This window comes from Dermacentor silvarum, chromosome 1 (genome assembly GCF_013339745.2).
Source record: "Dermacentor silvarum isolate Dsil-2018 chromosome 1, BIME_Dsil_1.4, whole genome shotgun sequence".
NCBI lineage: Eukaryota > Metazoa > Arthropoda > Arachnida > Ixodida > Ixodidae > Dermacentor > Dermacentor silvarum.
In genome coordinates, this window is record NC_051154.1 from 400,697,206 (window position 1) to 400,724,092 (window position 26,887).

Here is a 26,887-nt window from a genome sequence, read left to right on the forward strand (position 1 = left end):
TTCACACTGTTATGGTGAGAAACTCTATCGCTGCCTCTACTCTACAAACTGCCGGGAAAAGTAAAGGAGGCGTTGAGGCCATGTTGAGGCGTTGTAAAAGATCATCATCGTCATCATTTGTGGCGACAGCATAGGTAGCCACCATAGCATAGGCGACAGGCGTACAAGAAGCCCAGTGGCTAGAATTCTCCTGGCGGTACAGGCGGTTTGTTCGTATCGTCGGTTCTTATCGTAGCAGGCGCTGTATCTTCACTGTTTCAGCAGAACCGTAAATAGATGATCGTTGTTGAGTAAGAGAAAGATGGAGAGATTCCAAAAGATTGACAGTAGTTCCCAACCACCTGCTGAGGCCGCTTCACGAGTGGAGCAAGAGAAACAGGTTTCCTATTTATTTGACGTACTTGCAACGATAAGCTTGCTGCGTGTTGCATGTTGACTCCGTCTGCTTTCAGGTGAGAGCCTGGCTTCGCAAAATTCTCAAGAAAGACGTCATCTGCTGCAGAATGAACGAAAAAGCGTTCATCGCTTTGTGCAAGCTTATGACTCTTCAAGAAGCTGCAGAAGCGGACGCACTTCACCAAATTGAAGTTCTGAAAGCAAGGTCCAAGTTTTTCAACGAGAAAGGTAGCGTATGGTTTTTGACTGTTCTAGTTCACAACAGCCAATAGTTGTGGAAGCCGTATGCTGCCTCAATTTCTTTCGGGGGCGCTACTTTTACTTTTGCGTGAACGCGTCTGGTCCGACGCCTCACTGGCGACGAGCGTCAGACAGGGTTCGCTGAAAGTACCCCAGCGATTTATGACACGCGTACCCCCCAGCACCCCCCCCCCCCCCCCCCCCCAAAAAAAAAAAAAAAAAACGTACGAGACCCCTCAACCCCCTTCTCCTGCGAGAGGTATTGCCAAGGGTGAGGCTATTCTCCCGACAGCCGGCAGAATTTCTGAAATGAATTTCTCCCGACACTCACCTCCTATTGGCGCTCGGAAGTCACATGACAAACTGCCTGCACAAACGGACTGCAGGTGCACCCTAACATAACGTAACCTAAACTAATCTAACCTAACCTACCCTAACCTTCCGAGAGCCAATAGGAGGTGAGTGCCGGCAGAAATTCGTTGCAGAATAACCACTGCCTATTGGCCAAATGCCGGATGGACGGGAAAAGACATAAGGACAAAATTTGGCAGAATCAACTATACTCAACATCTACATAATGTGAAGCGAATGGCTAAGTAGAGCACTGCACGGGCCCGGGCCGGGCCGTCCGAATCGTTTTGTCGGCAGGCTTGGGCCGGGCCCGGGCCGGGCTCGGGCTTGAGGCCACGGGCCCGCTCATTGAAGGGCCTAAGTAGGCCTTCGAGCACACGCGACCGTTATGCATTGCATGGTTCAATGCATTCTGTGCCAAGCTGAAGTGACACGTGCAAGATGACTGTCATCATCATCATCAGTCTATATTTATGTCCACTGCAGGACGAAGGCCTCTCCCTGCGATCTCCAATTAACCCTGTCTTGCGCTATCTGATTCCAATTTGCGCCTGCGAATTTCCCAACTTCATCACCCCACCTAGTTTTGTGTCGTCCAGGACTGCGCTTCCCTTCTCTTGGTATCCATTCTGTAGCTCTAATGGTCCATCGGTTATCCATCCTACGCATTACATGGCATGCCCAGCTCCATTTTTTCCGCTCAATGTCAATTAGAATATCGGTTATCCCCGTTTGTTCTCAGATCCACACTGCTCTCTTGACTGTATATCTTATCAGATGACTATATCTTATCAAAGAAAATAGTAAAACAGATGAAGTTCTCATTTTTAATAGCGGAGCTGTTTCAGCCGGGCCTAATGTGTCCGCTGAATCCAAAAATGTGGGCCGATCCTGGCAGCAGTGCAGAAAGGGTCCAAGCGCAATGGGCACATACACCTGTGAACTAGCGAAGCTGAGCCTGGATAAGTCTAGCTAAGAATAGTGGGGACTAATTGCCTATCGATAGGCAATTGATAGCCAATCAATAGCTAGTCGATAATCGATCAATAATAAATAAATTCCCGAAAATGCTGGGGATGACTTTAGCCTAGCCCAAATACGTGGCCAATACCTTACGATAGCCAATCGGCAGCCAATCAATAGCTAATCGATAATGGATCAATAATAAATAAATTCCGATAACTTGGTAGTGCTTAGCCAATCCCAAATACGTGGCCAATATCTTGCAATAGACAATCAATAGCCAATCAATAACTAATCGATAATAAATCAATAATAAATAAATTCCGGGAAATGCTGGGGATGACTTGGTAGTGCTTAGTCTAGTCCAAAAGCCAGGACTAGCTAGGTGCCCATCATCTCCGCTGTCTCTTTAGCATTGCGCAGCCAGTGCAAGCTACGCTAATTTGTTTTTTCCTTTTCCGCAAAAACGAACATTGTTTCCACGTAAGGAAAAATAAATTATACAAAGAACCACTCCTCAAACCATTTCCATGTTACCGCTTTTGCGATCGCACTATTACCAGTGTCGATAGTATGGCATTATTTTAGCGCTAAGGCCAGTTACTTTTTGCTTCAATGCATAAAACAGCGTTTTCCTCAAAAAGTTAATTGGAACGCCCATGAATTTTGTCGGGCATATTGAAAATTAATATCTCGAAACTGGTTCAGTCCTGAGAATTCGTTCCAAGTGGATACGCCTTGCGAACTCAGCGGCTATAATTCGTAGATTGAAAGATGTGCAGTAAAATAATTAAAAAGTTAATTTGCGTAATTATGTTAAATATTCAAGTAGGCGTTTTTACCATCCATTAGGCCATCCATGTCAGAATTAGCTTGTAACTACAAAAGACAATCAGCCTCCTTAGAGCGTCGTCGCATTAATGCGAACACAAGAAATCCTGAGATCAGAACTCTCTATAAGCATCAGTCGTTAATACATGACCTACCATTCACTTTCAACAGATACAAAAATGGCGGTAATTTCAGTAAGAAGGAAATCAGCTGACACTTTGGTCACTTGTAATGTATCTGATGTGATTATTATTCTGCCTTTCTGTATGATTCTGAGTATATAATGTAAATCCTGTTTCGTTTTCTTAGCAAATGTTGATCTTGTAAAATTCAGTCTCATGCTATGTTGTATAGCTGGTGCTGCGTTGTTTTGTATAGCTAGTATTGTTATTGTAGTGTTGTTTAAAATGCATTCTGTTAAAACTTTTCCAATTCTGTTAACTCGCCGTTACGCAAATATTCTTTGCCTTTCCATTCATAGCTATTTCGTCTATGAGGAATTCCAGCGAAAGCTGGAAATATATGTGAATTATTTTGCATGTATGGTCTTTCGGGTCATGTCAAGCTACATATGTAGCTTTTAGTCCAAAATGACCGTCCAGCATGTAAACTGGACGATAAATTGATTTGATTTGATTGATTTCGTCGGACACTTTGAAAATTATTATCTCGAAACTGGTTTAGTCCTGAGAATTCGTTCCAAGTGGATACGCCTTGCGAACTCGGCGGATATAATTAGTGGATTGAAAGATGTGCCATGAAATAATTAATTAAAACGTTAATTAGTGTAATTATGTTAATTCTTCAATTAGGCGTTTAGATTTCTCGGGGAAGTAATGGCCGCCTCATCGAGTAGTTTAGATCAAGGATTGTAACTGTGCTATCTGTCACAGGCAATCTTTAAAAATTTGGTTCAGCTAAAATGAAACGCCCTGTATATTTGCATGCTAAATGACATCATAGAACCATATCGTACAAATCAAGGTAAGTACATGCGCGCCACCAGAAAAATAGTAGCACAGGCAATGGGCCGGATTACTGATGTTCCCGTGTGAGAAACAAAGATTTCGGCCTTTTATTGCTTTTATACTGCAGCTGATTAAACCTCTAGAAGATGAGGCTGACAGATACGGTACAATCTGTAAGTAAAAAAAAAGGAATTTTTTCTTACAGGCCGGGCCTGGTCATGCACACGCGGGCCCTAGCTAAGCTTAGTAATGAACGCCCGGGCCCGGGCCCAGTAACACGGGCCCGGGCCGGGCCCGTGGTTCCAAGCCCGGGCTCGACCCGGGCCCGTGTTACTGAGCCCTATACAAAATAGCATGAGACTGAACTTTACAAGATCAACATTTGCTAAGAAAACGAAACAGGATTTACATTATATACTCAGAACCATACACAAAGGCAGAATAATAATCACATCAGATACACTACAAGCGACCAAAGTGTCAGCTGAGTTCTTTCTTACTGAAATTACCGCCATTTTTGTATCTGTTCAAAGTGAATGGTAGGTAATGTATTAACGACTGAAGCTTATAGAGTGTTCTGAAGTATGGAATGGACCATATCTCAGGATTTCTTGTGTTCGCATTAATGCGACGATGCTCTAAGGATGCTAATTGTTTTATGTAGTTCCAAGCTAATTCTGACATTGATGGCCTAATTGAATATTTAACATAATTACGCAAATTAACTTTTTAATTAATTATGTTACGGCACATCTTTCAATCTATGAATTATAGCCGCTGAGTTCGCAAGGCGTATCCACTTCGAACGAATTCTGAGGACTGAACCAGTTTCGATATACTAACTTTCAAAGTGTCCGACGAAATGCATGGGCGTTGCAGTTAACCTTTTGAGGAAAACGCTGTTTTATGCATTGAAGCACCAAAGTAACTGGCCTTAGCCCTAAAGTAATGCCATAGTATTAAAACTGGTAATAGTGCGATCGCAAAAGCGGTAACATGGAAATGGTTTCAGGAGTGGTTCTTTGTATAATTTATTTTTCCTTACGCAGAAACAATGTTCGTTTTTGCGGAAAAGAAAAAAAAATTAGCGTAGCTTGCACTGGCGGCGCAATGCTAATGATACAGCGGAGATGATGGGCACCTAGCTAGTCCTGGCTTCTGGGCTAGGCTAGGCACTACCAAGTCATCCCCAGCATTTCCCTGAATTGATTTATTATTGATTGATTATCAATTAGCTATTGATTGGCTATCTATTGTCTATTGCAAGATATTGGCCACGTATTTGACACTACCAACTTATCCGAATTTATTGATTATTGATCAATTATCGATTAGCTATTGATTGGCTGTCGATTGGCTATCGTAAGGTATTGGCCACGTATTTGGGCTAGGCTAAAGTCATCCCCAGCATTATCGGGAAATTATTGATTATTGATCGATTATCAACTAGCTATTAATTGGCTATCAATTTCCTATCGATATGCAATTAGTCCCCACCATTCTTAGCTAGACTAAACCAGGCTCAGCTTCGCTAGTTCACAGGTGTATGTGCCATTGCGCTTGGACCCTTTCTGCACTGCTGCCAGGATCGGCCCACATTTTTGGATTCAGCGGACACATTAGGCCCGGCTGAAACAGCTCCGCTATTAAAAATGAGAACTTCATCTGTTTTACTATTTTCTTTGATAAGATATACAGTCAGGAGAGCGGTGTGGATCTGAGAACAAACGGGCATAACCGATATTCTAGTTGACATTAAGAGGAAAAAATGGAGCTGGGCAGGCCATGTAATGCGTAGGATGGATAACCGATGGACCATTAGAGCTACAGAATGGATACCAAGAGAAGGGAAGCGCAGTTCAGGACGGCAGAAAACTAGGTGGGGTGAAGTTAGGAAATTCGCAGGCGCAAATTGGAATCAGCTAGCGCAAGACAGGGTTAATTGGAGATCGCAGGGAGAGGCCTTCGTTCTGCAGTGGACATAAATATAGGCTGATGATGATGATGACAGTCATCTTGCACGTGTCACTTCAGCTTGGCACAGAATACATTGAAACATGCAATGCATAACCGTCGCATGTGTTCGAAGGCCTAATTAGGCCTTTCAATGAGCGGGCCCGAGTCTGGCCCGGGCCCGTGGCTTCAAGCCCGAGCCCGGCCCGCGGCCTCAAGCCCGAGCCCGGCCCGGGCCCGGGCTTTAACGCGGCTTTAAGCCCATGGCCCGGCCCGAGCCCGCCGACAAACGCTTCGGACGGCCCGGGCTTTCGGGCCGGCCCGGGCCCGTGCAGTGCTCTGTGGCAAAGTAGAGATATATGCTGTAGTGTTTATAATAAGTAACATAGAATGTTTCTAATGGATATATATATATATATATAGGATTGAAAGCAAACCAAATGACATTTACCCAGCAACTTTACAATGTGACAAAAGCAGTCGGAGGCCATCTGGGTGTACATTAGATTTAGGTGCACGTTAAAGAACCCCAGGTGGTCCAAATTTCCGGAGTCCCCCACTACGGCATGCCTCATAATCAGATCGTGGTTTTGGCACATAAAACCCCATAACTTAAGGGGAGATGCTCCTCAGAAACATTTCTTTCTAAATAATGATGCTGGGCGAATGAAAATTCTACCACTTATAGAGCTTGATCTCTTCATTCGAAATCTACTTTTAGTTTTAGGATATCTCGATGCTTTCATGTCCTAAGTGCCATGCATAAGTGAGAAGCAGTGCATGTTTGTGCAGCTGCTGGACTTAGCAGTTAGCATGATAAAGCAGTGCAAAATTATTTTTCTTATCCCTAACACTCCACTGAGTGCTAATAAGCAAGATAATGTGATTCCCTTTACACGCAGCATTTTAAGAGAATTTCGTATCTGGTGCTTCATATTCAGTGGCTGGTGCCCGAGTACATTAAAAATTTTCATCCTTTAAAAAATAAAGTGATTGCATTAAATCCTAGATAAGTGCATTCTACATATCCTAAAAATTACGCCCATGAAATGTGGTCTTGATTGGACCACAATAAGTACATAAAATATTGTGCACAAACTCCTTGTTTTGCTCAAAATATGAAGTTGTGAAAAATGTGATTGAAAGTTATAAAAGTTGTTTACTTCTGTTAGTTATTGTTATTACTTCCCGGGGAGATTGTGATGCGGCAAAGCTAACCTTGGAGAGAAAAAACTTAGGCCTTCCACCTTGCACGAGCACAATGGCGTGCAACACCGCGGTTTGACGCATCGCGCGCTTGAAAATGTGTCATATCTGTGCCTTTTCTTGCCACCTCGAGTGCTTTAACTTAGTTTATTATATTTTTCCCGATCATTTCTGGCTCTGATTTCTTCATATGTGAAATAGGAGAGATCAATGTTGCTGAAACAACTAAAAACACAAAACCTATTTTTTTAATGAAAATCGCTGTTTTTTGACCCGCCTCTCCCCTTAATTTTAAATTTTGGGTGTACATTGTAAGACGTATGGTTGTTAGCCTAAATTAGAAAAATGTGAAGTGTTAGCAAAGAACAGCAACCATATGATCAGGAAAATATCTGAAGCCCATTTAATATCAACATTGAAAGAAAAATGTATCAATGTGCCATCTGTGTTGCTGTCGACAAGGAAATTGCATATTTATCTGCCAACCTATGACCAGGTGCATTTACCACATGCATGCCATGCACCATTACGTAAGGCTGACCAGCCCTGCCTCTTTTTTATGCTTTTGACGACTCACATTAGCGTATTTGAATGTTTGTCTGTCATTATAATAATATATTATTATATAAATCGGTTGATAGACTGCGCAACACATTGTTTTCCTTGTTCCTTCAGGTGTGTTCGTGTCTTAGCGCTGTTCCCGCCTGAAAATGAATAACCAACCAGCCGATGCTTTCACGTTAATCAACCCCACAAAGCCATTTCTACTGCAATATATATATATATTGGGGCAGTAGTGCATACAGCCTTTTATTCAAACCAAGAGGCTCGGTGAAGAGACAGCGCAACCCACGATAATGATCACACACACATGCACTTAGAAAGACATACGGCTGATGACAATGTACAGATAAGGAATAAGTCCATAATAAACTCTCTGTATATATATATATATATATATATATATATATATATATATATAGAGAGAGAGAGAGAGAGAAAGAGATGTAGATCTTCCCACAATTTGGTAGCACCTCCCCAAAATCGGAATCCTGTATCACCAAAAGGTGCTTGACTGAGAATACCGCTTACCAGCTCTGGTGTTTATCGTGCATAAGTGTTTGCGTACAGCCGCCACTTCACTGTCACCTAGCTAATAGCAAAATGTTTAAAAACATCATGAGTGAAGCCGCCACATTTGCTGCTGCTGAGACACAAGGTCTCAAATTCGACTCCTGGTCATGGCGACCGCATTTTATTGTGGGCGAATTGCAGATATGCTTGTTTACCTCCTGAGGCCCTGTGACAGTCCTGCTTTCAAGAGGCTGCAACAGCTAAAGATGCATGCACCACATAAAAGTGTTCAGTTAGACTAAATGTGCCAGACACAAGCTACTCATTACATACTACCACGTTAGATTTGAATCCACACGTCATGAGTAATCGCATAAAAAATAAAAAAAACAGCATATCTACAGTCTGGAGTTGGTTGGCAATATTAATGCGATTAGCAGTCTATCTTATGAATCTTGTGTAATTGGTGATGATATACTTTACATATTATGATGATTGTTATGAAGAGTTGCACATACCGAGTGGCATATACCGGTGGCCCAAATTGGCATCAAAGAGGTTCATTGAAAAGCCGAAAATACCTGGTGGACCTCTTTGATTCCCTGGCAGTCTAAGACTGCCTGAGGCGGTGCTTTCTTTCGGCCAATGAGTGTTGTGTATGCAGCATCTCGGACAGTCCGGCACGACGAATCAGAGGCCCAGTGGCATATACCCATTGACCCAAGTTTGCGTGAAAGGAAAACTGCTAGATCCGGATACAGATGGACACCAGAAAGTCCATAGCATATCCTAACAATGCTAATCACATTCAAATGAATTTGGTGTTCCCGCTCATTTTGCTTGCAACTGTACTTAGGTTTAGGTGCATGCCGCAGATGGTCAAAATTAATCTACAGCGTGGCTGCTAGACAGGATTCCAGGAAAAAAAATTAATAAAAAGTGGGAATCAGTAAGTCAACAGCCATAATAGCTGTGTCTTGGTGACAAAATGAGTAAAATTCTGATGCAATCAAGCAAAGCAATTCCTATTGGCGAGCCAAGAAAGTAAGGTTTCTTACAGCATAAACTAGTGATACAGCAGACACTTACACTATGCACACTTTGCTTTTTACACTACGCACACCTTTAACAAAGTCAAGACAGGAAATATACTTCGTTATAAGCAGTATTTCCTTAAAGACAAAGAGGCTTTAAAAGACCCAAAGTAGGGTGGAACTTGCGTTCCAACAGCGTAGGAGCTGAACATATTATATTGAAACAAAGCCATGGTCAATAGTGGCGATGTTGCAATGGTGAAATTTATCCAACACGTATGAACAGCTGCGTCATGTTGGTCATCATCACGTGATATGGTTAGTCCCAAATATCTACATTCTGGAACGACCTTCACAGCTCTCTCTGCTTCTCCAGGTTCATGCTAAGAGACACAAAAGCTCATCTAGTCTGCTGCACCGAGCAATCTTGTGTGCATTAGGCGTAGTCCAGTGCCACTACATTTCGAATAATACGGTAAAAATTGCATGCACTCCAATCACAAACTTCGAATAAATCAACATTTTGAATAATACGGATTTCATTATAACAAGGGCCTACTATTTTATGCTAGAGAAAGCAGGCCTCATCACGGATTTAATTCGACTGTGGAATTACACAAAAAAATGCACTCTGATTTATTATAATGGATGATGCTTATGCTACAGCTGAAAACATAGAAGCCGGTCTCCGAGCTGGAAAACTGGCACCAGACCAATTGCCCGAAGAAGTACGCAGCAAAATAGAGCATATGGCCCACCTAGCAACCCTTCTGGACTGTCATGATATGGATGTTGAAAGGTGAGAAAGTTACGCTATTTGCCTTCGGTAGTCGGGCTGCAAGGGATTATCATGGCTAGGGTTTTTTCCAGGTAAATCTTCACTGACGTACATTTGGCAGACTTAGACAGCAGCCATCCAACAGGGGGCGGAACTTTACTGATCCAACTGCATTGCTCTAAAGAAGTTGCAACCATTGCTTGATGAGGAAAAAAAAAGCAACGTGAAAGTAAAGCACACCTAATCAATAGTTACAATCACAAGTGAACACACAAGCTGTTCAACTTCTACCCTGGCGATGCCTTATATAAATGCCAATCTGTCACTTTCTATACCACAGCGCTATAGAAAAGTATAAAGGACTTTGCCAGGAACGGGAAGAACTGAGGGTCAAGCAATCCAAGCTGCAAGCCGATGTTGAAAATCTCAAACAGCTCACCCATACAATGGAGCAGCACTTGTAAGCGCTGAAAACTTGCTTTAATTTAGGCAGTGGTTAGAACATTATTTCAATAAAAGTGTCACTTCTTGTTGCTCATCCATGCTACAAAGGTTAGATGTGGCCAACGAAGACTTGCATGCAACAGCAGCAGATGAGAAAAGGAAACTTGAAAAGTGGCAAAGACACGAGATGAGGTACAGGTCAAGAGTGACCCAGCTGAAGGTAAGACATGCTTCAAAGCTGCCTTTCCCTGGACAAGTCACATGCGCAGTGCGAAATCGTGCAATTGCAGATGCTCAGTTACTGATTCATTGTTGAATCTTTCAGGAACCTCTAGACTACAGCAAAAAATTGGAAGAACTAACCAACATGTTTTCTATCTCCGAGGTACACACTGTCTCCTGTTTCACTGTCAACTCTATTGTTGGCTCCTTGGTGTTTGATGTTTTCATTTATGGAACTTGTGTAGGTTCATAACTGGCCTAGATTTCAAAGATTTCAAAAGCTCTATGAAACAAGCCACGCAATACTTCAAAGGGCATTAAAGGCAGACACTAAGTCAAGCTGAAGTGGTGGATTAATGACACTGAAGTGTCCGGAACATATAAGTCGCATCATTCTGTAAGATGCACCGACGAAAAATTCAGAAAATAATCGCGACTTATACACCGGAAAATATAGCATGAAGACAAGGAAAAGTAAAAAAAGAGGCCACAAGTAACAGTGGCTCTAGCGGTAGTACCATTCAGGCACCTGCTTTTGTTGCCTTTGAATTCTCACTGCATTACTGCTGAGAAGAATTGGTGCAAAAAAAATTGTGCACACACAGGAAGAGCAGTGTGCGCTTCTTTTCTTCAGCACTGACACCCCTCAACACTTATGCAAGACAAATTAGCCTAACAGTTAGTTCTTAAGTATATTTCTCATTCCATTGCATTGCTTTTTCTGCAGAAACTCCACGGACTTGAGCTACAGTTAAAGGACGTTGAAAACGAGCTGCCCACACTTGACCTGCCGGCGGTTAGTTCAAAGTATTTCATTATGTTTTTGTTTCACTGATTTGAGATGTCAATTAACTTGCGCTCATCTAACGACCCATCTCTGCTAGCCTCCTGATTAACCCATTTAGTAGAGTGACACCTGGGAAAGGTGGTGGCACACGATGCTTGCTCTATCCTAACGTGCACTAATATTTTTCAGACGAAATTCACCCATTATGACATGCGCCTTAGAATCAAGTCCAAAACCAAAACAGCAATCGGTGGAGTTCAAATCTTCCCTTCCTTTAGCAAGAACAAATTGCTGTTTCTCTCTGGCTGTGTAAATCGGTTGCACATTACAATCAAGGGTAGATTAGAATCGAGTTAATACAGTAATTTTTTAAGCCGCACTTTCATCTTGAGGAGCTCACGTGGGCCTTTGTTTTACCTTTGGATAAATGCCACTTTTATGGTTCATGAAATTTGATCTACATTGAAGGGATGGCTAACTGTTGGAGTCATGAGGGAGGTAGTGGCCGAATACTGCACTAGGGAGGCCAATTCCTGTTCTGGTGAGGGAGTGACTTTTTTGATGAAGCTTAGTGGGCCTGCCTAGTTTGGTTGCATCTGAACTAGTACAGCCCCACCAGCTCTCAGCAATATGTTTTTGCCGGTGCAGGCACCACTCCATGCCTGAAAAGTCGAGGACGGCAGAAAACCAGGTGGGATGATGAAGTTAGGAAATTCGCAGGCGCAAGACAGGGGTAATTGGAGATCGCAGGGAGAGGCCTTCATCCTGCCGTGGACATAAAATATAGGCTGATGATGATGAAGGGATGGCCCTTATTTCTGATCTACATGTACAGTTAAACCTGCTTTTAACGAACCTCCATATAACGAATTCCTGGATATAACGAAGTTTTTCTATTCCCCGCCATTACTCCATAGAAGCACATGTATTTGAGACCTCTACGTAACGAAGTGGCAGCAAGAGACCCCCTCGAAATAACGAATTTTCCCCGCCGACAACCTAGAGAATTCGCCCCAAATTTTGTCATTTTTGCGCGAGCAGCAACCGAAAGCACCTTCTCCGCCGCGACGGAATGTGAAGCGGCGGCGGCGCGCTTGGCGCACTCGAATTCACGGCGACTGCAAGGCGAGAGCGAGCGCACGTGTGTGTGCATGCGAGCGTGCTCGAGGCGGGCCTGCATCCCTCGACCCGGCGATCTTGCCGCCGCGGGCGTGACCTTTCTCCCTCCCTTCATTCAAACCTGATTTGAGGAAAAGTCTATCGAGTCAATCGAGTTCGACCCTAAATTTGCGCTACTATATCGCCATCGGCATTTCAATATGGCCACCTTCTACTGACTTCGAGCGTAGCTCCCGTAGCTTCGACCATGTGCTGTAGTATGTTTGCTTAGGCATTAGTCTACCAATTTAGTTAAACAGCGAATGTTTACAAGTTTATACGGCCGATAAAACCTATCCTTACTTCGTATAGCTGTCTGCTAATTTGCTGTTGCAATCGATGCTTTGCCTTTTGAGCGAAACTGGGACTTTTTTGTTCATCGCAACTTTAGTGTATTGGGAGTTAATCTTGAGCGATAGTTGTATTTCTGTATGAAAGCATGAGGTGCGCGGTACTGTAAAGGATTTTTTCCCCTCTCTTTTGGTCACGGAAAACGGGTGCGCGTTACAATCGAGGACATGTTACAATCGAGTAAATACGGTAAGCGTTTCTTTTTCGAATTTTCGTGCCAAACCTGCATATAACGAAGTCCTCTTTATAACGAAGTTTTTCGGGAATTTGTCAATTTCGTTATAACCAGGTTTAACTGTACTACAATTATCCTCTGAAAAATCACGGGTGCTTATTGATGCCAGACATTCGTGTGTTACTGTTAAACTGTATTGCATAGAGAGTAGCACTCTTTGAACATTAGTGCAACCTGCGCTAAGCATTTCTAAGCAATATTTTAATGTTCAAACGCTAGATCGGAGGCAGGAGCGATAAGTAAAAATGTTGCCACCTGAAGCTCAATAGTTAGGGCACAACAGCACAGCAGTATGATTTAAATGGTATGCTAAACTAGCAGCTCCTCCATTTACCCCTCTGTGTATGCAAAACATATTTTGACTTGCTGCTTCTATTGCACGAAGCTAAGCCATAGCAGGTCTGCAATATGTATCGTGTATCCTTCACAGATGAGGATGTGACACTACTTTGCAGTTTTCAGCCACCTGTTTGATCTATGTTTTTGTCTCAAAGCTAAACCGAAACTAACCATTTAAATAACATTAATCCAAAGTACTGTAACCTCCATGCAATGAAGAGGCCTGTGATTTTTTACAGGTTTCTCGAAAAACTTCTGGTTCACCCTGATCTTCACTTTCTATTATTGTTGTAGCTGCATAGTGAAGATGTTAGCAGAGATTTATGTAAATCAAACTAACCTACAGCTGCAGAACATTGACACAAATTGTAGGATTTTTTTTTTTAGCATACATGAGATGTGCTCATAAAGCCATTGGCTTTGAAAGAACGTAGTGGCAGTCATCTTGTTGAACTTATCTTTACTTTTATTTTGTGCAGGATGAGGATTACATCAAGGTTGCACTTGATTCTGTGACAAAGCGGTGTGAACAATTGGAAGAGGCCTTTTCAAATAACTTGGCAAAAGAGCGAGCTGTAAGTAGAAGTGGTTCCCTCATGTTATTCTTTCTTTTATTGCTGGCAGGGAAAAAGCAACACTGTTGTCACGTGACCTAAGCACATTGATAGAACTGTATGGTGCATATTAATACCTTCCAGGACAGAACTGACCTCCCAAACATTTCTTGTTTGTAGGAACTGTTTGCCATTGTCTGGTGCCTGTTCTTACAAACTAATCGTAACATATGAAATTATTCATGAATAAGGGCCAAGACGTTTACTACTATTGTGTAGTCCAACTAAACATCACATATGCGTAAGACTGTGGGGTATATATTAAGAGCTTGTAAAATCGAACTGTATAATATAGACATTGTGAGCATTGTTATGAGCGTACTAAAGTGTAAACGCTTTGATAACCTTTTACTCTCCCGCCTCCATTTTGTTTTTTAATTTCCCCCTCCCCCCTTTTGTCAGAGCGATAGAGTGTGCAAGCGTAAGACATGTAAAGCGTAGAAACAAAAGAATGTTTTGACACTTGCACAAAGCCATCATAGTAAAACTATGGTTACAAAGAGCAGTGCCACCGCACTATGGTGTTGAAGCACAACCGTGATGCCGTACAGTAAATCTGTGAAATGCTAAATACACAACGCGTGGTATGAGAAGTGGCAATGCAGTGACATTTTTGGGGGAATAGGCCACTCATCTGTGAATAATGTCCTTGGATAATGAGCGTGCCGCTCCACTTTATGAGTTTGGCAACTGCAGAGTAACAACCCTTTTCAAGGAGTTTGCAGGACAGGTAGTGAAGCCCTTCCAGTCATTTCTGCAAGTCTGGAAAGTTGAGGCGCTGCTATGAAACCCAGCAGTAATACTAACAAACCATTCGCTAAGTTAGACGTTCAGCTAGTGTACACTGCTTATCGTCTGTCTGTAGAACAGCAATTATTGTCCAGACCTGTGCCAATGAAACCAAAGAAAGCTGAAAGTTGGTTGGTAACAGTGACAGTCATCACAATTCAAAAGTTGTATAACAAATGTGCATCCATAATTGGCTAAATTGGTGATAAATAAGCAGTATATCCTTCTAAGACCCCTTCTACAATACATTGCACATTGCCTTCAACTTCTTTTCGAAATTCACTCGGGAGTGATTACGTAAAATATCATTCGGGATATGAAGTACAGTGCATGTGTAACTGTAAAAAAGTGGTTTACTCATATTCTTGTCATCAGCGTTGGAGAAATTTGACATTTAATTGATCTAGGCCTCTCTGTCGTCGCAGACGGCAGAAAGCAACTTTGAGGTATGTTTCGAAATCGCTGAGATTGCCTGAAAATATCGGATGGCGGCAGCAACATGGCAATGTACTACACGTAGTTCCATCTTCATCTCTGCATTTAGGCAATGGAGTGCAGTTTTTACCATAGGAAATATGAGGAGATAGCTATTTTAAAGCGAAGCTTTATGTAGCTAGGTGAAATTGCCTGTCCACAGAAAGCTATCATCATCAGCATTGGCTCGAGCATAATCGTTGTCAACTTCCGCAGCTAGCTCGTAGGTGCCCCTCGGGTTGTGCTTGTGCTCGGCACCTCCTGCCACTGCTCCCGCATTCGTTGTCGTCTTCCACAGCTGGCTGCATCGCCGCTCATCATTCCATCGTAGAATTTCACTTCGTAATGGGGAGGCTGCATTTATGGGGGTACGAGCAGAGTTGCCAGATGCCGCCAAGCAAACAAGCTAATAATTATCCCAAAAGAAGCCCCCCCCCCCCCCCCCCCCCCAAAAAAAAAAAGTGGCGCGACTTTTGTGAAGCCCAAAAGAAGCGGAAGCTAAACAAATTTTCTCTTTCTTGAAAATAGTTTAATTATAGTATGAAAAAAATCTCCAAATTATGAAGGAAAGGTAAACAAATAACTTTCATTGTTTAGTACAGTAAAACCTCGATAATTCGAAGGTCGCCGGACCGCGAAAATCCTTCGAATTAAGCGGATTTTCGAATTAACCGAAATGAGTAATAAAAAAAGAAAACAAGCAAGAACTTGCTGCAAAAAGAAATCGCCTTTATTTTCCATGTCCGAGAAAAATTACTCAAAGTAATCACCGATGCGCGATTACTTGGCGCGCTGGTTCGCCGCCCCTAGTGCCATGCTCTCCAGCTGGCTCAAAAAACGTATCATACAAATATCACCCGCACTGCACTCAACAAAGTTGCGGACGATGTTCATGAAATCGATAACTGCCGCGAAAGCGGACGTGGTGGTGCTTGACGTATAAACCGCATTCACGTGATCTTGCGCGCGACAGCGACAAGCGACGCAATGGAGATGGCTGTTGCGGTCGCTCGTCGTCTACTAGTCGCACCGCATGCGAGCGACGACTTCGAGCGACGTCTCCCTGGTGTTGCCGGTATGTGGGCAGCAAATACTCGCCGAAACTGGCGTGACGCTTGCTTTATTAATTTAAGTTGATGTGCTTTAGTGTAAAGAGCAGCATAAATATTTCTAAAAGTCTTGCACTACGTTATTACCCTTGCACGTATCAAAATCTAGTCGTTTGCTCGTTCCGAGCGACAATCGGTAGTACTTGACTGATGTATATCCAGTTCCGGCTTCGCGCTATTGGCTAGTCGCTCATAGCACTTCCGGGCGACGAGCGACGAATTCTAGATTTCTAGAACCGAGCGATTGAGCGAAAAGACCAAGCGATCTGTTCGCGCGACGGCCCGTTACGTCGCTCGAAGCCGTCGCTCGTCGCCGTCGCGCACAAAATCGCGTGAATGCGGTTTGGGCTTGACTCCAAAAATTTGGACTTGCTGGATATTCCGGACTTCAAAAATGCACCATCAGGGTTCCCATTGAGTTCATGCATTTTCGCACCCAATTTTTCGGACGAATTGAGACCCCAAAGTTCGATTTGGCGGACTAAATCGCTCTTTCCGAGCCTACCCAATCTTGGAGGCCGCCATGTTGGATTTTGCACTGGCTTGAATTCGAGTGGCTCGCTGTATAGCCTCCAAGATTGGAACGCGCGCTATCAATAGAGAGCTCGCGCAATCCTCCAGTCTCGGAGGCCATGCCCGCTCTTCCTTGGCTGACAAAACGCTCCAGAGTACTGTACTTTCTTTTTTCTTAGTATATGCGCCCAGCACTATCGTTGTAACCATTTATTGTGGGATGTTTTTTTTTTATTGCGACAGCAATTATATGGACACTTCAAGCGGATTTTCGCCGTCGGCGTCGCCGCCCTGAGGATCCATACAAAGTCCAAGGGCGATAAAATCATCGCCGCGCGCCCGCCGTATGTGCGAGTGACAGCGCGCGGGGACGCGCGCTTTCATGGAGAGCAAACGCACGGCGGAGCGTAAACGCGACTTCCTCCCTCGTGCGAAAGGCCGTGGGGGTATGGGAGGGAGGGGGGGGGGCGTCTTCTACTCTTCTAAAAACTGCGTACTTAGCGCCGGAGCGGTTTCTCGCGCGCAGCGTATCTTGAAAGCGATCTCCAGACGGCTCTGACCTTTCGTATGGGCTGTGCTCTCGCCGCTCGCAGCGATAGACCGCACGAACCTTCGCTCGCTGTGGGCTGCGGCGGCCGCGCTCGCTCGTGCGTGCTGACACCACACGTATTAATTCAGTGAGGTTTTTTTTCTCTCAAGTTTCGGTTGCTATTTTGAACGTGGCGTGTACACTGAGCAGGTGTCTTGGAGACCCATGTCTCAGTGATCGGCGCTACCTCCTGTACCTTCGCGAGAGCTAAGCGGTGCGAAGCTCGTTTCTTGGATCTCCATGGCGAACTCCGTTGGCGGAGATCGCCAACGCAGTGGCGTTCGTGTCGACTGTACACAGAGACGACGTCATTGCTGCGCAAATCCAAGCAAGTCGATCCTCTCCAAGCGTAGTATGAGGCAGGGCATTATTAAAGATTTTTTTTAAAGCCGCACTAATGACTTTTTTTTCGGCCGAACGAGTTTTCCGGACTATTTTTCAGTCCCCACAAGCTCGGAAAATCGGTTGGCGACTGTACGGAGCGCCCTAACCTAACCGCCGCACGTTGCTACTAGCCGGAAACTTCGAATTATCCGAATAGAGCCGCGCGGGCCATTCAAATTATCCGGTAGAATTTGCATTGAGAATGACGGGACCGCTCAAATTCTTCGAATTAACCGACATTTCGAATTAACCGAGTTTGAATTATCGAGGTTTTACTGTACAAAGAAAATATGTGCAAGAACGAACGAAAGCACTCATTTACTTTTTAAAATAGTCTCCAGGGTAGTCTGCACCAGTGTTGTACGGAACGGCATTCCTGCAACTAGTTCCTTTTGGAAGAAACGCCATCGTTACATTAAGGGTTGCTGGAACTGTAACGGTAACTCATTAGGTTTACGAAGAAATGGCAGAGGGAACGGCGTTCCTTCTGTAAACGTTCCACGGCATTGAACAGACGCACACATGTACGCAGCACATCATGCAGGGTGGATGGGCGACTGCGTGAAGCACAAAGAACTACCGCTTGCCTGTCACGTGACTATGGTGCATTTTTTTTTTTTTTTTTCGTGAGTACTCCGCTATATTCTTTATGACTAGGCTTCAAGATTGGCACTTGACGCTCCCTCCTGTAGACCATAAACATAAAGACAGAGGTGGCTGCAGTGACAAAACCAGCCAGCGCAGATGTTTTCACTTCGTCCGCGCCCAAAGATTTCTTCTCGTTCGGGCACCAAACCCTTCCAACCGAGGAATGGAATGAGCTGTCGCGGTACCTGCTGGTACGAGTTGACTACCGGCTGTCACATATGAAGAACTTCGAGGACTGAACCAACTTTTCCTCAAATACAGCACGGCAGTACCCTCAAGCACTTCGGTGGAACGGCCCTTCAGCATTGCCAAAGAAGTGCTGACAAAGAAACGGGTTCGTCTGTCGGACACCAACATTGAGATGCAACTCTTGCTGAGTTCAAACAAGGGACTTTACTAAGTTGCGAATATGTATAGTGGACATTTTTCTTCCACTCATACTGCAATATTGAATCAGCATTCATTAAACGCCTATGTATTGTTCCTTTCGATGTGGTTTCTTGTGCAAGAAATTTAATTATTTGGATGCATGTAAGTAACTTTCTATTTGCACATCTCAAGCGCAGTAATCCTGACTGCACATTTGAAGACCGAAGTGGAAGGTGCATTATGTGTTGCACTTGTAATAGATGAGCACCAAAGTTGCAGTTAGACATGTCTGGAGTATGTGCGGTGTTCGTCTAGGAGTGTTTCCTTGGATTCTTTTTATCTCCAGATAATCTGCTGCCGGCGAAGTTCAAGTTCGTATAATATACGTAGTTTGATGTGAGTTTTAAATTGCTCACTTTATTTGGCCTCAGGATTATCCGACACTATATTTTAATTTTAAAAATCAAATGTAACGTTAATGTCATGACACGTTCCAATGTTCGAAGTGTAACTGGAACGTGTTCCTTTCGCATTAAAGGAACTTGTAACGGGAACTCGTTTCAATATTTGGAAGGAAACAGCTTTCGTTCCTGTTTTTGAGGAACGTGTACAACACTGGTCTGCACCCTGTTCATTGCACGTTTGCCAGTACGTGAATCTCACACTTCCAATACTTGCATGCTGCTTTTTTATCGTCTCCGGTGACTGGGCTTAACTAGTCTTTCAGCTGCGTTTCCTTTTCCCGCTTTTTAAAGTATCTTTTACCATACTTGAACCACTTCGAAGCCATTTTGCACAAAAGAAAACTGGCAACACACTACGACGACCACGACTGCTGGCAAGGCATCAAAACATTGATGAATGGATAGGGATAGTTTCATACTTTGTGACTCCCGCTGCTTTCATGTATATTTAACGGCAAACGCGCAGGATGGGCACCAATATAATATTTGCAGAAAAAACGTGAATGAGCCCCAAAAAATGCGACAAGCGACTGTAAAAATCTACAAGCTACTCTGTGAAATAAGAAGCTCAAATACGCTTATTATAAGCAAAAGTGGCAACCTGGGTACGAGCCATTGCTTAAGGGAGTATGAGCCATTCGTTGTCTTTCGTAACAGACAGATTTAATTTTGAAGCAATTTTATTTCGAAGAATTTTAAGCGGCAACGGTGGCGAATGCTGCTAACCACGCCGCCGAGCAAACTTGAGACATTTAATGCAAGCGACAACAGCGAACTGCAGGCATACCGTCAGTGACGTCGTTCTCTCTGTCGCAGCCAAAGGTGTGTGTAACCTCATAATTGAGAGATACTTTAATGAACCCTCGGGATTGACCCAATGATAGCCACCGAGGCCGCACGTTTGAGCTTCGCTGGTTAGCCATCTTCATGGAGTGGAAGGGCCGACAAATGTTTTTGTTCACATACATGGAGACGCACCTTTTGGCATCTAAACATGGTATTTAAATTTTAAAAATTGTTTTTCACATTCGTAACATAACAGTAGACAATAAAAACCACCTTAAAGAGCGATTATGTCCCATAGCTGTATTCGGGTCTCGGGAGGATATACCACTGAAGCAATTTCTGCAAAGCTGCAAGGCCGGTAAAAGTATAATTTTCATTTAGTAGCAGCTTGCCAACAGCACCTAAGCAGACAACGCATGCACCTGGTGGTTAGCGGCTATGTTTTAAGTCTCTGAGCGCTACGGGTGCTGCCTAACCTCTGAGATCATGCATCACTTCCGGCAAGTGCAGAATCAAAAGTGGTTATTTCTTCTAGCTTTTCATGACGAGCCCCCTCATATTTCCGAAGTAAAATTTTGCACGGAGGCTCCTGCATATTTGCACTATCCGAAACTAGGCTTTTTACGCACTCCAAAATTTCATTGCATATGGCCTTTAAATGTGACCCTGCTTGAGTAGTCATGGGCATAGGCGTATCTACAGGGGGGGGGCAAAGCATGCCATTTGCCCCCCCCCCCCCCCCCACTTTTGAAAACCAACACTTTCCAACAAAACGCAGCTGAAGCAAAATTTAATTTCTTTTCGGTGACGGAAGCTGATTGCCAATCAATACTGTGTTTTTTCGTGATGCTCCGCCAGTGCACTTGGCACCGTGTACCCTTTGGCTACATCATTGCGGTGCTGCTGTAGGCTTGTTTTTAAGTTCCCAGTTCCGCCTTATAGCACGCCTCGCAGTCTTAGCGCAAATTTTTGTAGAACGATGTCAGGGTAATTTCTTTTTTTTGAGATGGTCTTTGACTCTCACGAGTTGCTGCGTTATTTGCTGGCAGATTCGCACTTCGTAACCTTTGAAAATCCTTGAAATGACTCGCTCACCCCTCGTGCCAAAGGAAGTGAAGCCCGTTTCCTTGTTGTCCTTGCTCTGGCAGGAGGGTTAGTAGCACGCCTTTTTGCCGTCGTTATAAGCTGGTCAGGATAGCCATTGTCGAAGAAGTCTTCAGCTCAAGTTTTCGTGCGACAGCAGTGGAGCATAAAACTGGAATGCAAAATATATAGGCGAAACTGGGAACTTAAAAGAAAGGCTACAACAGCGCCGCAATGATGTAACCAACTGACACACTGTGTCAAACGCACTGCCAGAGCATCACGAAAAAACAGGACACGGTATTGATTGGAAATCGACTTTCGTCATTGAAAAGGAGAATAAATTGTCATCCCGCTTGTTCCTTGAATCATTTTGCATAGAATCTACGGCACACACAATTGACCGGACACGGGGACTCCCCCTGAGCTATACGCAAACGCATTACGTCATTCGGCATGTATATAATAAAGACCGTCATAGCACCTCGTTCATTGTGAACAAGGCACCCGTATTGGGTGCAAAAACGCCAAAAACATTCTCGTTTATCTTTTCGTTTTTCAGTTGGCAAGTGCTCGTTTTCTTAAACCATCTCGCAATTTTTATGCCTTATACACGGCATTTAGGCGTTTTTTCCCGGTATCCTCGGCAAACTATGCGAGGAACGTTGCTTATATTTCTTCGAAGTATGAAGCAATGTTCTGAGTGAAGAGCGATAAATGTTTATTCTGTGTAGGTTCATTACAGAGTTTGTAGAAGGTTACTCATTCAAGCATTCCAGGGTGCCATAATGCCACAAATGTAAATGTGTTCCGGACTCATAAAACAACTGCACGTTATAAGAACTTGAAATTTTGTCAGAATATGTAGAATTTTGAGTGAGATGCGTTGCTAAACATTCACGTTCCTGCTTTAAATGGAATTACTGCAGATAATTACTAAACCCTTATTTTCCATGTGCTTCTTGTGCATCATATGAGATTCGTAATTTGTTTCTCTGATGTCCTCGGTGAGCGAAACAAGGCATCTTGTTTATATCTGGGGAAAGCTAGGGGCATGGTATGGGTAATGTATAAGGGATGTTTCTAATGAGTAGGTTAAATGCGCCTTTTCCAGTAACTTAATGGGAACACGCCAAGTTTATATATGATGGTAAATGCGTGTTGATCAAACACAGTTTTGAAACATCGCAAGCAAGCATTTGAAAATACATATCACACTACTACTGTTATTGGAGCGATAGCTCTACTACTCCAGGTACTAACCCAGAAAATGCCTGGTTCCGCAAATCTGACCTTCAAGCTCAGCAAAGGTCAAACTGGGACTACCACTACCGGCGGCTGCTGCGTACGCCACGTGGGCACTCATATCTTGAAAGCGATCTGCGATGTGGACAAAGTGCGCCGAGTGCTGGTAGCTTCGTATGCGCTGTGCTTTCGATGCTTAGTTCGCGTTGAAGCGAGACGCAGCATGAAGGTCAATTCACTCGCTGCTGCTGCCGCGCCGAGCAGCGTCTGTGTGTTGTATTGTGGTGCACTTGCAGATGCGGTAGTTGCTGACCGCACTGAGCAATGTGGTTTAACTTGGTTTAACCGCGTTGAATCACGGCAAATCTTTACCTAGGTTTCCCAATGTCCCAAGACAAATCTGTGTTTCAGAAATTTTATACTTTGAAGGAATAAGTAGCATTTTAAATGCAGTGTGCCACAAATTTGTAACATTAGTGGCTTATTTCGAAGCGTTACGAATAATTCTTGGAACTTTCTTCTTTTTCTTGCGTGATATATTAGGCTCGCCTGGTGTTCTCACTGAACTAAAGAAGGCAGCTTCTTTATGTTTGGTAACTGTAAGGACTAAGTAATGGGTGATGTGTAGGTAAAGCTTAAAATAGATAGGCAATCAATAAATTCCTTATGTAAGTGCTCTAAAGCGTTATGAGCGTGTCTAACGAGCGGGGCAGAATTGAGACCGCTACCCTGGCACACTATGGTAAATGTTCCGGCGAAGTAACATGTGTGTTCATGAATTACTGGCTTTTTAAAAATGTATCCCAACACGAAGAGCTCCAAAACATTACACGTGGGCATGGTTTCAAACGGAACAGTCATATACGGGCAACGTTTTCAAGCATGCGATATAATTACAGTAAATTGAAACTTTTATTGCAACTGCTTGAAAGAAACAGCTTCGCTGGAAATGGGGTAGTAATTCTCCAAGGTCGCACACATTTGCTGTCTTTTTTTCTTGTGAATATTGCAAGTAATTTATGTGTATTGTATTTTGTTGCGTATGACCTCAACAATACTATTACGTTAACTAGCGATACATTCGTGCTGTAGACTTCAACACCAAGTAGAATTCTTTGTCTAATTATTAAATTGTTTGTAGCAAATGTGCTTTTTTTATTATTGCACACCGTACTGCTGCTACAGTGCAGGATCAGTGCGGAGAGAGAGAGGAGCAGGTGGTTTGCGGTTTGCCCCCCCCCACTCGAGAAATACTTGTTACGCCACTGGTCATGGGCTGATGCAATTCTTGACATTTGGTACATCAACATTCTGGCAAAACACACCAAGTCAATACATGTGGCATACATAAGCATGGCAAATAGTATGCACAGTATGTTTGATTTAGCAGAGATATAAGGCCACGAGAGATGCATCCTGCAACCAAGGCGTGAAGCAAACATATTTGAAAAATAAAATGCACGTTATGCATTTCTCATAATTTTCCACGCCCTAAGTGCATTAACTCCAATAGCTTTGGAAAGTAGGCAATATGCATATTGGTATTGTGAGAACAGTACTGCCTGGTACCATGAGTGCACCTCGAGTGGGGAGCAAGCATGTTGAAGTTGAAGTTTATTTCTTTCTTTGTTACAGAAAGAGGAACAAGAGCTAATGTGGCCTGACAGAGGCTCTTCCTCCTAAGCGCGGTTGGAAAACATATTTCAAGCACATACAATGCAAAAAACGAGTGAGTACAATGTAGAAAATACAAATAAACAAGATAGATTTATACAATTATTACATGAATATACATTCTATGCTTGAAAAAAAAATATTGGTATGTACTTTCACATTACAGTGCATGTTAGCTCGTTAAATGGGGCAGGCATCTTTAAGTGGCTCGAATGTTATACCAGTATACACAGTGGTTTACAAGTAGAACCTCACTCATCAAGTCGCAAAAAAAAAGAGAAAGCATTGCCCAAGAAAACAAAGATATGAACCATAACTATCACTGAGGTTTTAGTGCACAAACAGGAATTGAGCTTACATTGTTCCGCTGCAATTTCCAAACCATTGTAGTGCGTCCATTCCTTTTGTTTGATGTAAATAATTTATTTGTCGCTTCTACCATTTGTGCAGCCCCTGGTTGTGTCTTGCATCGTTATTAGCTAGGCAGAGTGATGGACTCGCTGATTGTGCTCCTTCTTGCGCCTGTAGATGTCAAACTGGTAGCCGCCAACCCCATCAAAAAGGTCATCCTCATGGGACACATCGGTATAGATGGCTGCTCCATCTTGACATAGAGGAAAGAAAAGTCTGATGAGAACATGGGGAGCCTTGCCAAGAGAACGACACAAAATCTCTTGAAGAACAAGCAGACAAAGAAATAAAGCTGCTTATGTATTGAAGGATTATCATGATGTTGGTTCCTAAGAAACCGTGGTCTGGAATAACACACACAAAAAAAGCTAATAGTTTCGTAACAATTTTTAAAGATAATGACAGACTTTAAATGTGTCTTTCAAACTTGCTTTGTTCTGTTTGGAGCAATAGAACTGGCTTTCTTATTACTATTAAGCGCTTACAGGATTTCCCAAGTGATGGTAAATCTTTTAACAATTTTTGTTTTCTGCACCAAACATGCGTCTGAGAATAATAGCAAATCTCGTGCTGATTGCTGTGTGCATTGTGATGTTGAATTTCCTATCTGAGCCATTGTGACACTCAATATTCCCATGTGTAACCTAACCATATTTTGGGTATATGTACTACTTATACATTATTAAAAGGAAGGATACACAGTTGTTGTTTTGGTCTTTCTAATCCTTTAAGACCAATTGTAGCTCCATTTTCTTTTTACTGTAGGAGTCTTTAAAAAAAATGTTAATATTTTAAATGTTTATGTACAAAATCTTAACTATTCTTGCATGGGTGGAGCTTAACAGCATTGGATGAAAAAATAAAAATTGCAAGAAAATCAAAAGTACCATTGTCAAGCTGAGCGTGGCCACAAAATGGTTTAAACAAACAAAAAGCTTTCACAGGCATGTGGCTGTTATTCTATTTGCAGAATTTGTCTTTAGCAATTTTCCAGCTACTGTTTAATTTCAGTAAGCCTAAAATTTAAAAAAAAATTACCTGTAACAAGTCCTGTGCTGAGCTCAGTGTGATATGAAGTCGCTCATTATTGAGCACTTTCTTACTATTTCCCACTGCAGGAACAGTCAGAAGAAAATGCAGCAGTGTCATCGTCAAAATAATAAAAGCATCTGTCTTCTACAAGACCACAACTGGAGCGTGTCTGCTGTTAATGTGCACAAGATTCGAGAAAGCCACCTGCTGTGTGTGCGACTGGTGCCAGCAGTTGGTGAAAATTTGCATTTTGCTTCATTGTCAGCAATTCCTGTATTTATTTCTTCAAGTAGTTCTTTACGTTATTGTACTACAAGAGTGCTTGTAACGTGTTGTACATAGAAATAATCAAATTGCGGTGGCTATTTCATTTCACAGCTGCTGTCATATAAGCTATTAAAAGAGCTTTTTGCGTAGTAAATGTGTCACTGTTTCTCTTTGTAGATTTGTATGTATATCAAGTATGTATCAAGTATCCATGTGAAGCATATAATGTATACTCCTTTAAATGTGTACAGGCATAGTATGACCTCATTGATAAAATCCCGATTTGTACGATTTACTAACGTTTCAATAAATATGACAATAAATATGACCCAACACAGTTATGCGTCTTTTTTGCCTGTTAAAATGACCCGAAAATATTTTGACAATATCGTACAAGCGTACCGACTCGTTAGGGTATGTCCCTCTGATCATTAAGTAACCCATTTAAGCGCTCTGTGTAAAGCGTGGAATTTATTATAAAGATTTAGTATATGTGTGCATCGCTGCCAATCGCAGCGGCGCAGCTCGCCCGAGTTTTCAGCGGCCCTGTTACCATCTACATAGCGAGCGCGCATGACTTCAGTCGGGCGAGCTATGCAATTGGCTGTTCACATTGTCGTCAATAATTTTTCCAACTTTATAGTTAACAAATGTTGTTTGTAATAGTTGGAATGTTGGTCAACTTGTTTCTACAAATCAAAAAGTCACCGAAAGAGAATACACGACAATTGATCACTCAAGCACTTCCGGCACACAGCAATTGTCTGCTTGTGGCTTGCGTTAAACGTGCTCCATGTTGACGTGAGCTGCGGGGGTAATGTTGGTCTCCAAGTTTATTTTCACAAGGACTATGAATCACCCTTGTTGCATTGTTGGCTGCAAACCTAGCGATTGGAAACATTTCAAGCTGCAACACTGTCCCTCCGCAGAGCAACATGCGAGCATGTGGCTGGAGTGCATCAGGCTGTCGGTATTCAATCGGCACCAGGATCTACGCGTCTGCAACCGTCACTTCACACTGGAGGATTACTGCCACTATTGAGTTTTAGCGTGTCCAGTAAACGCAGGTGGACTGGGCATTTTGCCAGGTGGGCAGACACAAACGT

The 26,887-nt window shown here is 43.0% G+C and overlaps 1 protein-coding gene across 5 annotated transcripts; it reads left to right on the forward strand.

Moving 5' to 3' along the window:
• Positions 1–25,935, forward strand: LOC119437553 (uncharacterized). 5 transcript variants are annotated; one of them, XR_007465168.1, is made up of 10 exons: positions 12–379; positions 453–624; positions 9,683–9,815; positions 10,135–10,254; positions 10,347–10,458; positions 10,564–10,623; positions 11,188–11,256; positions 13,810–13,905; positions 24,033–24,137; positions 25,611–25,935. XR_007465168.1 is itself a non-coding variant. In XM_049660699.1 (10 exons), exons 1-9 carry the CDS (start codon positions 302–304, stop codon positions 24,078–24,080), a joined length of 888 nt encoding a protein of 295 aa, XP_049516656.1. In that variant the 5' UTR covers positions 13–301; the 3' UTR covers positions 24,081–24,126; positions 24,600–25,575. The 5 variants fall into 5 exon arrangements, 4 of the variants coding, with proteins under 4 accessions (XP_049516655.1, XP_049516657.1, XP_049516656.1 ...); XM_049660699.1 differs by lacking the exon at positions 25,611–25,935 and adding an exon at positions 24,600–25,575 and having other exon boundaries at positions 13–379; positions 24,033–24,126; XM_037704554.2 differs by having other exon boundaries at positions 14–379; positions 24,033–24,126; positions 25,601–25,935.
• The last annotated feature ends 952 nt before the right edge of the window (positions 25,936–26,887 follow it).

Bases quoted from the DNA above. Each gene is read 5' to 3' on its own strand.
- LOC119437553 (XM_049660698.1), top strand. From the start codon at position 302: ATGGAGAGATTCCAAAAGATTGACAGTAGTTCCCAACCACCTGCTGAG. The intron at 10,255-10,346 runs GTAAGCGCTGAA...CATGCTACAAAG, and splicing joins CATACAATGGAGCAGCACTT to GTTAGATGTGGCCAACGAAG. The intron at 11,257-11,436 runs GTTAGTTCAAAG...AATATTTTTCAG, and splicing joins CCACACTTGACCTGCCGGCG to ACGAAATTCACCCATTATGA.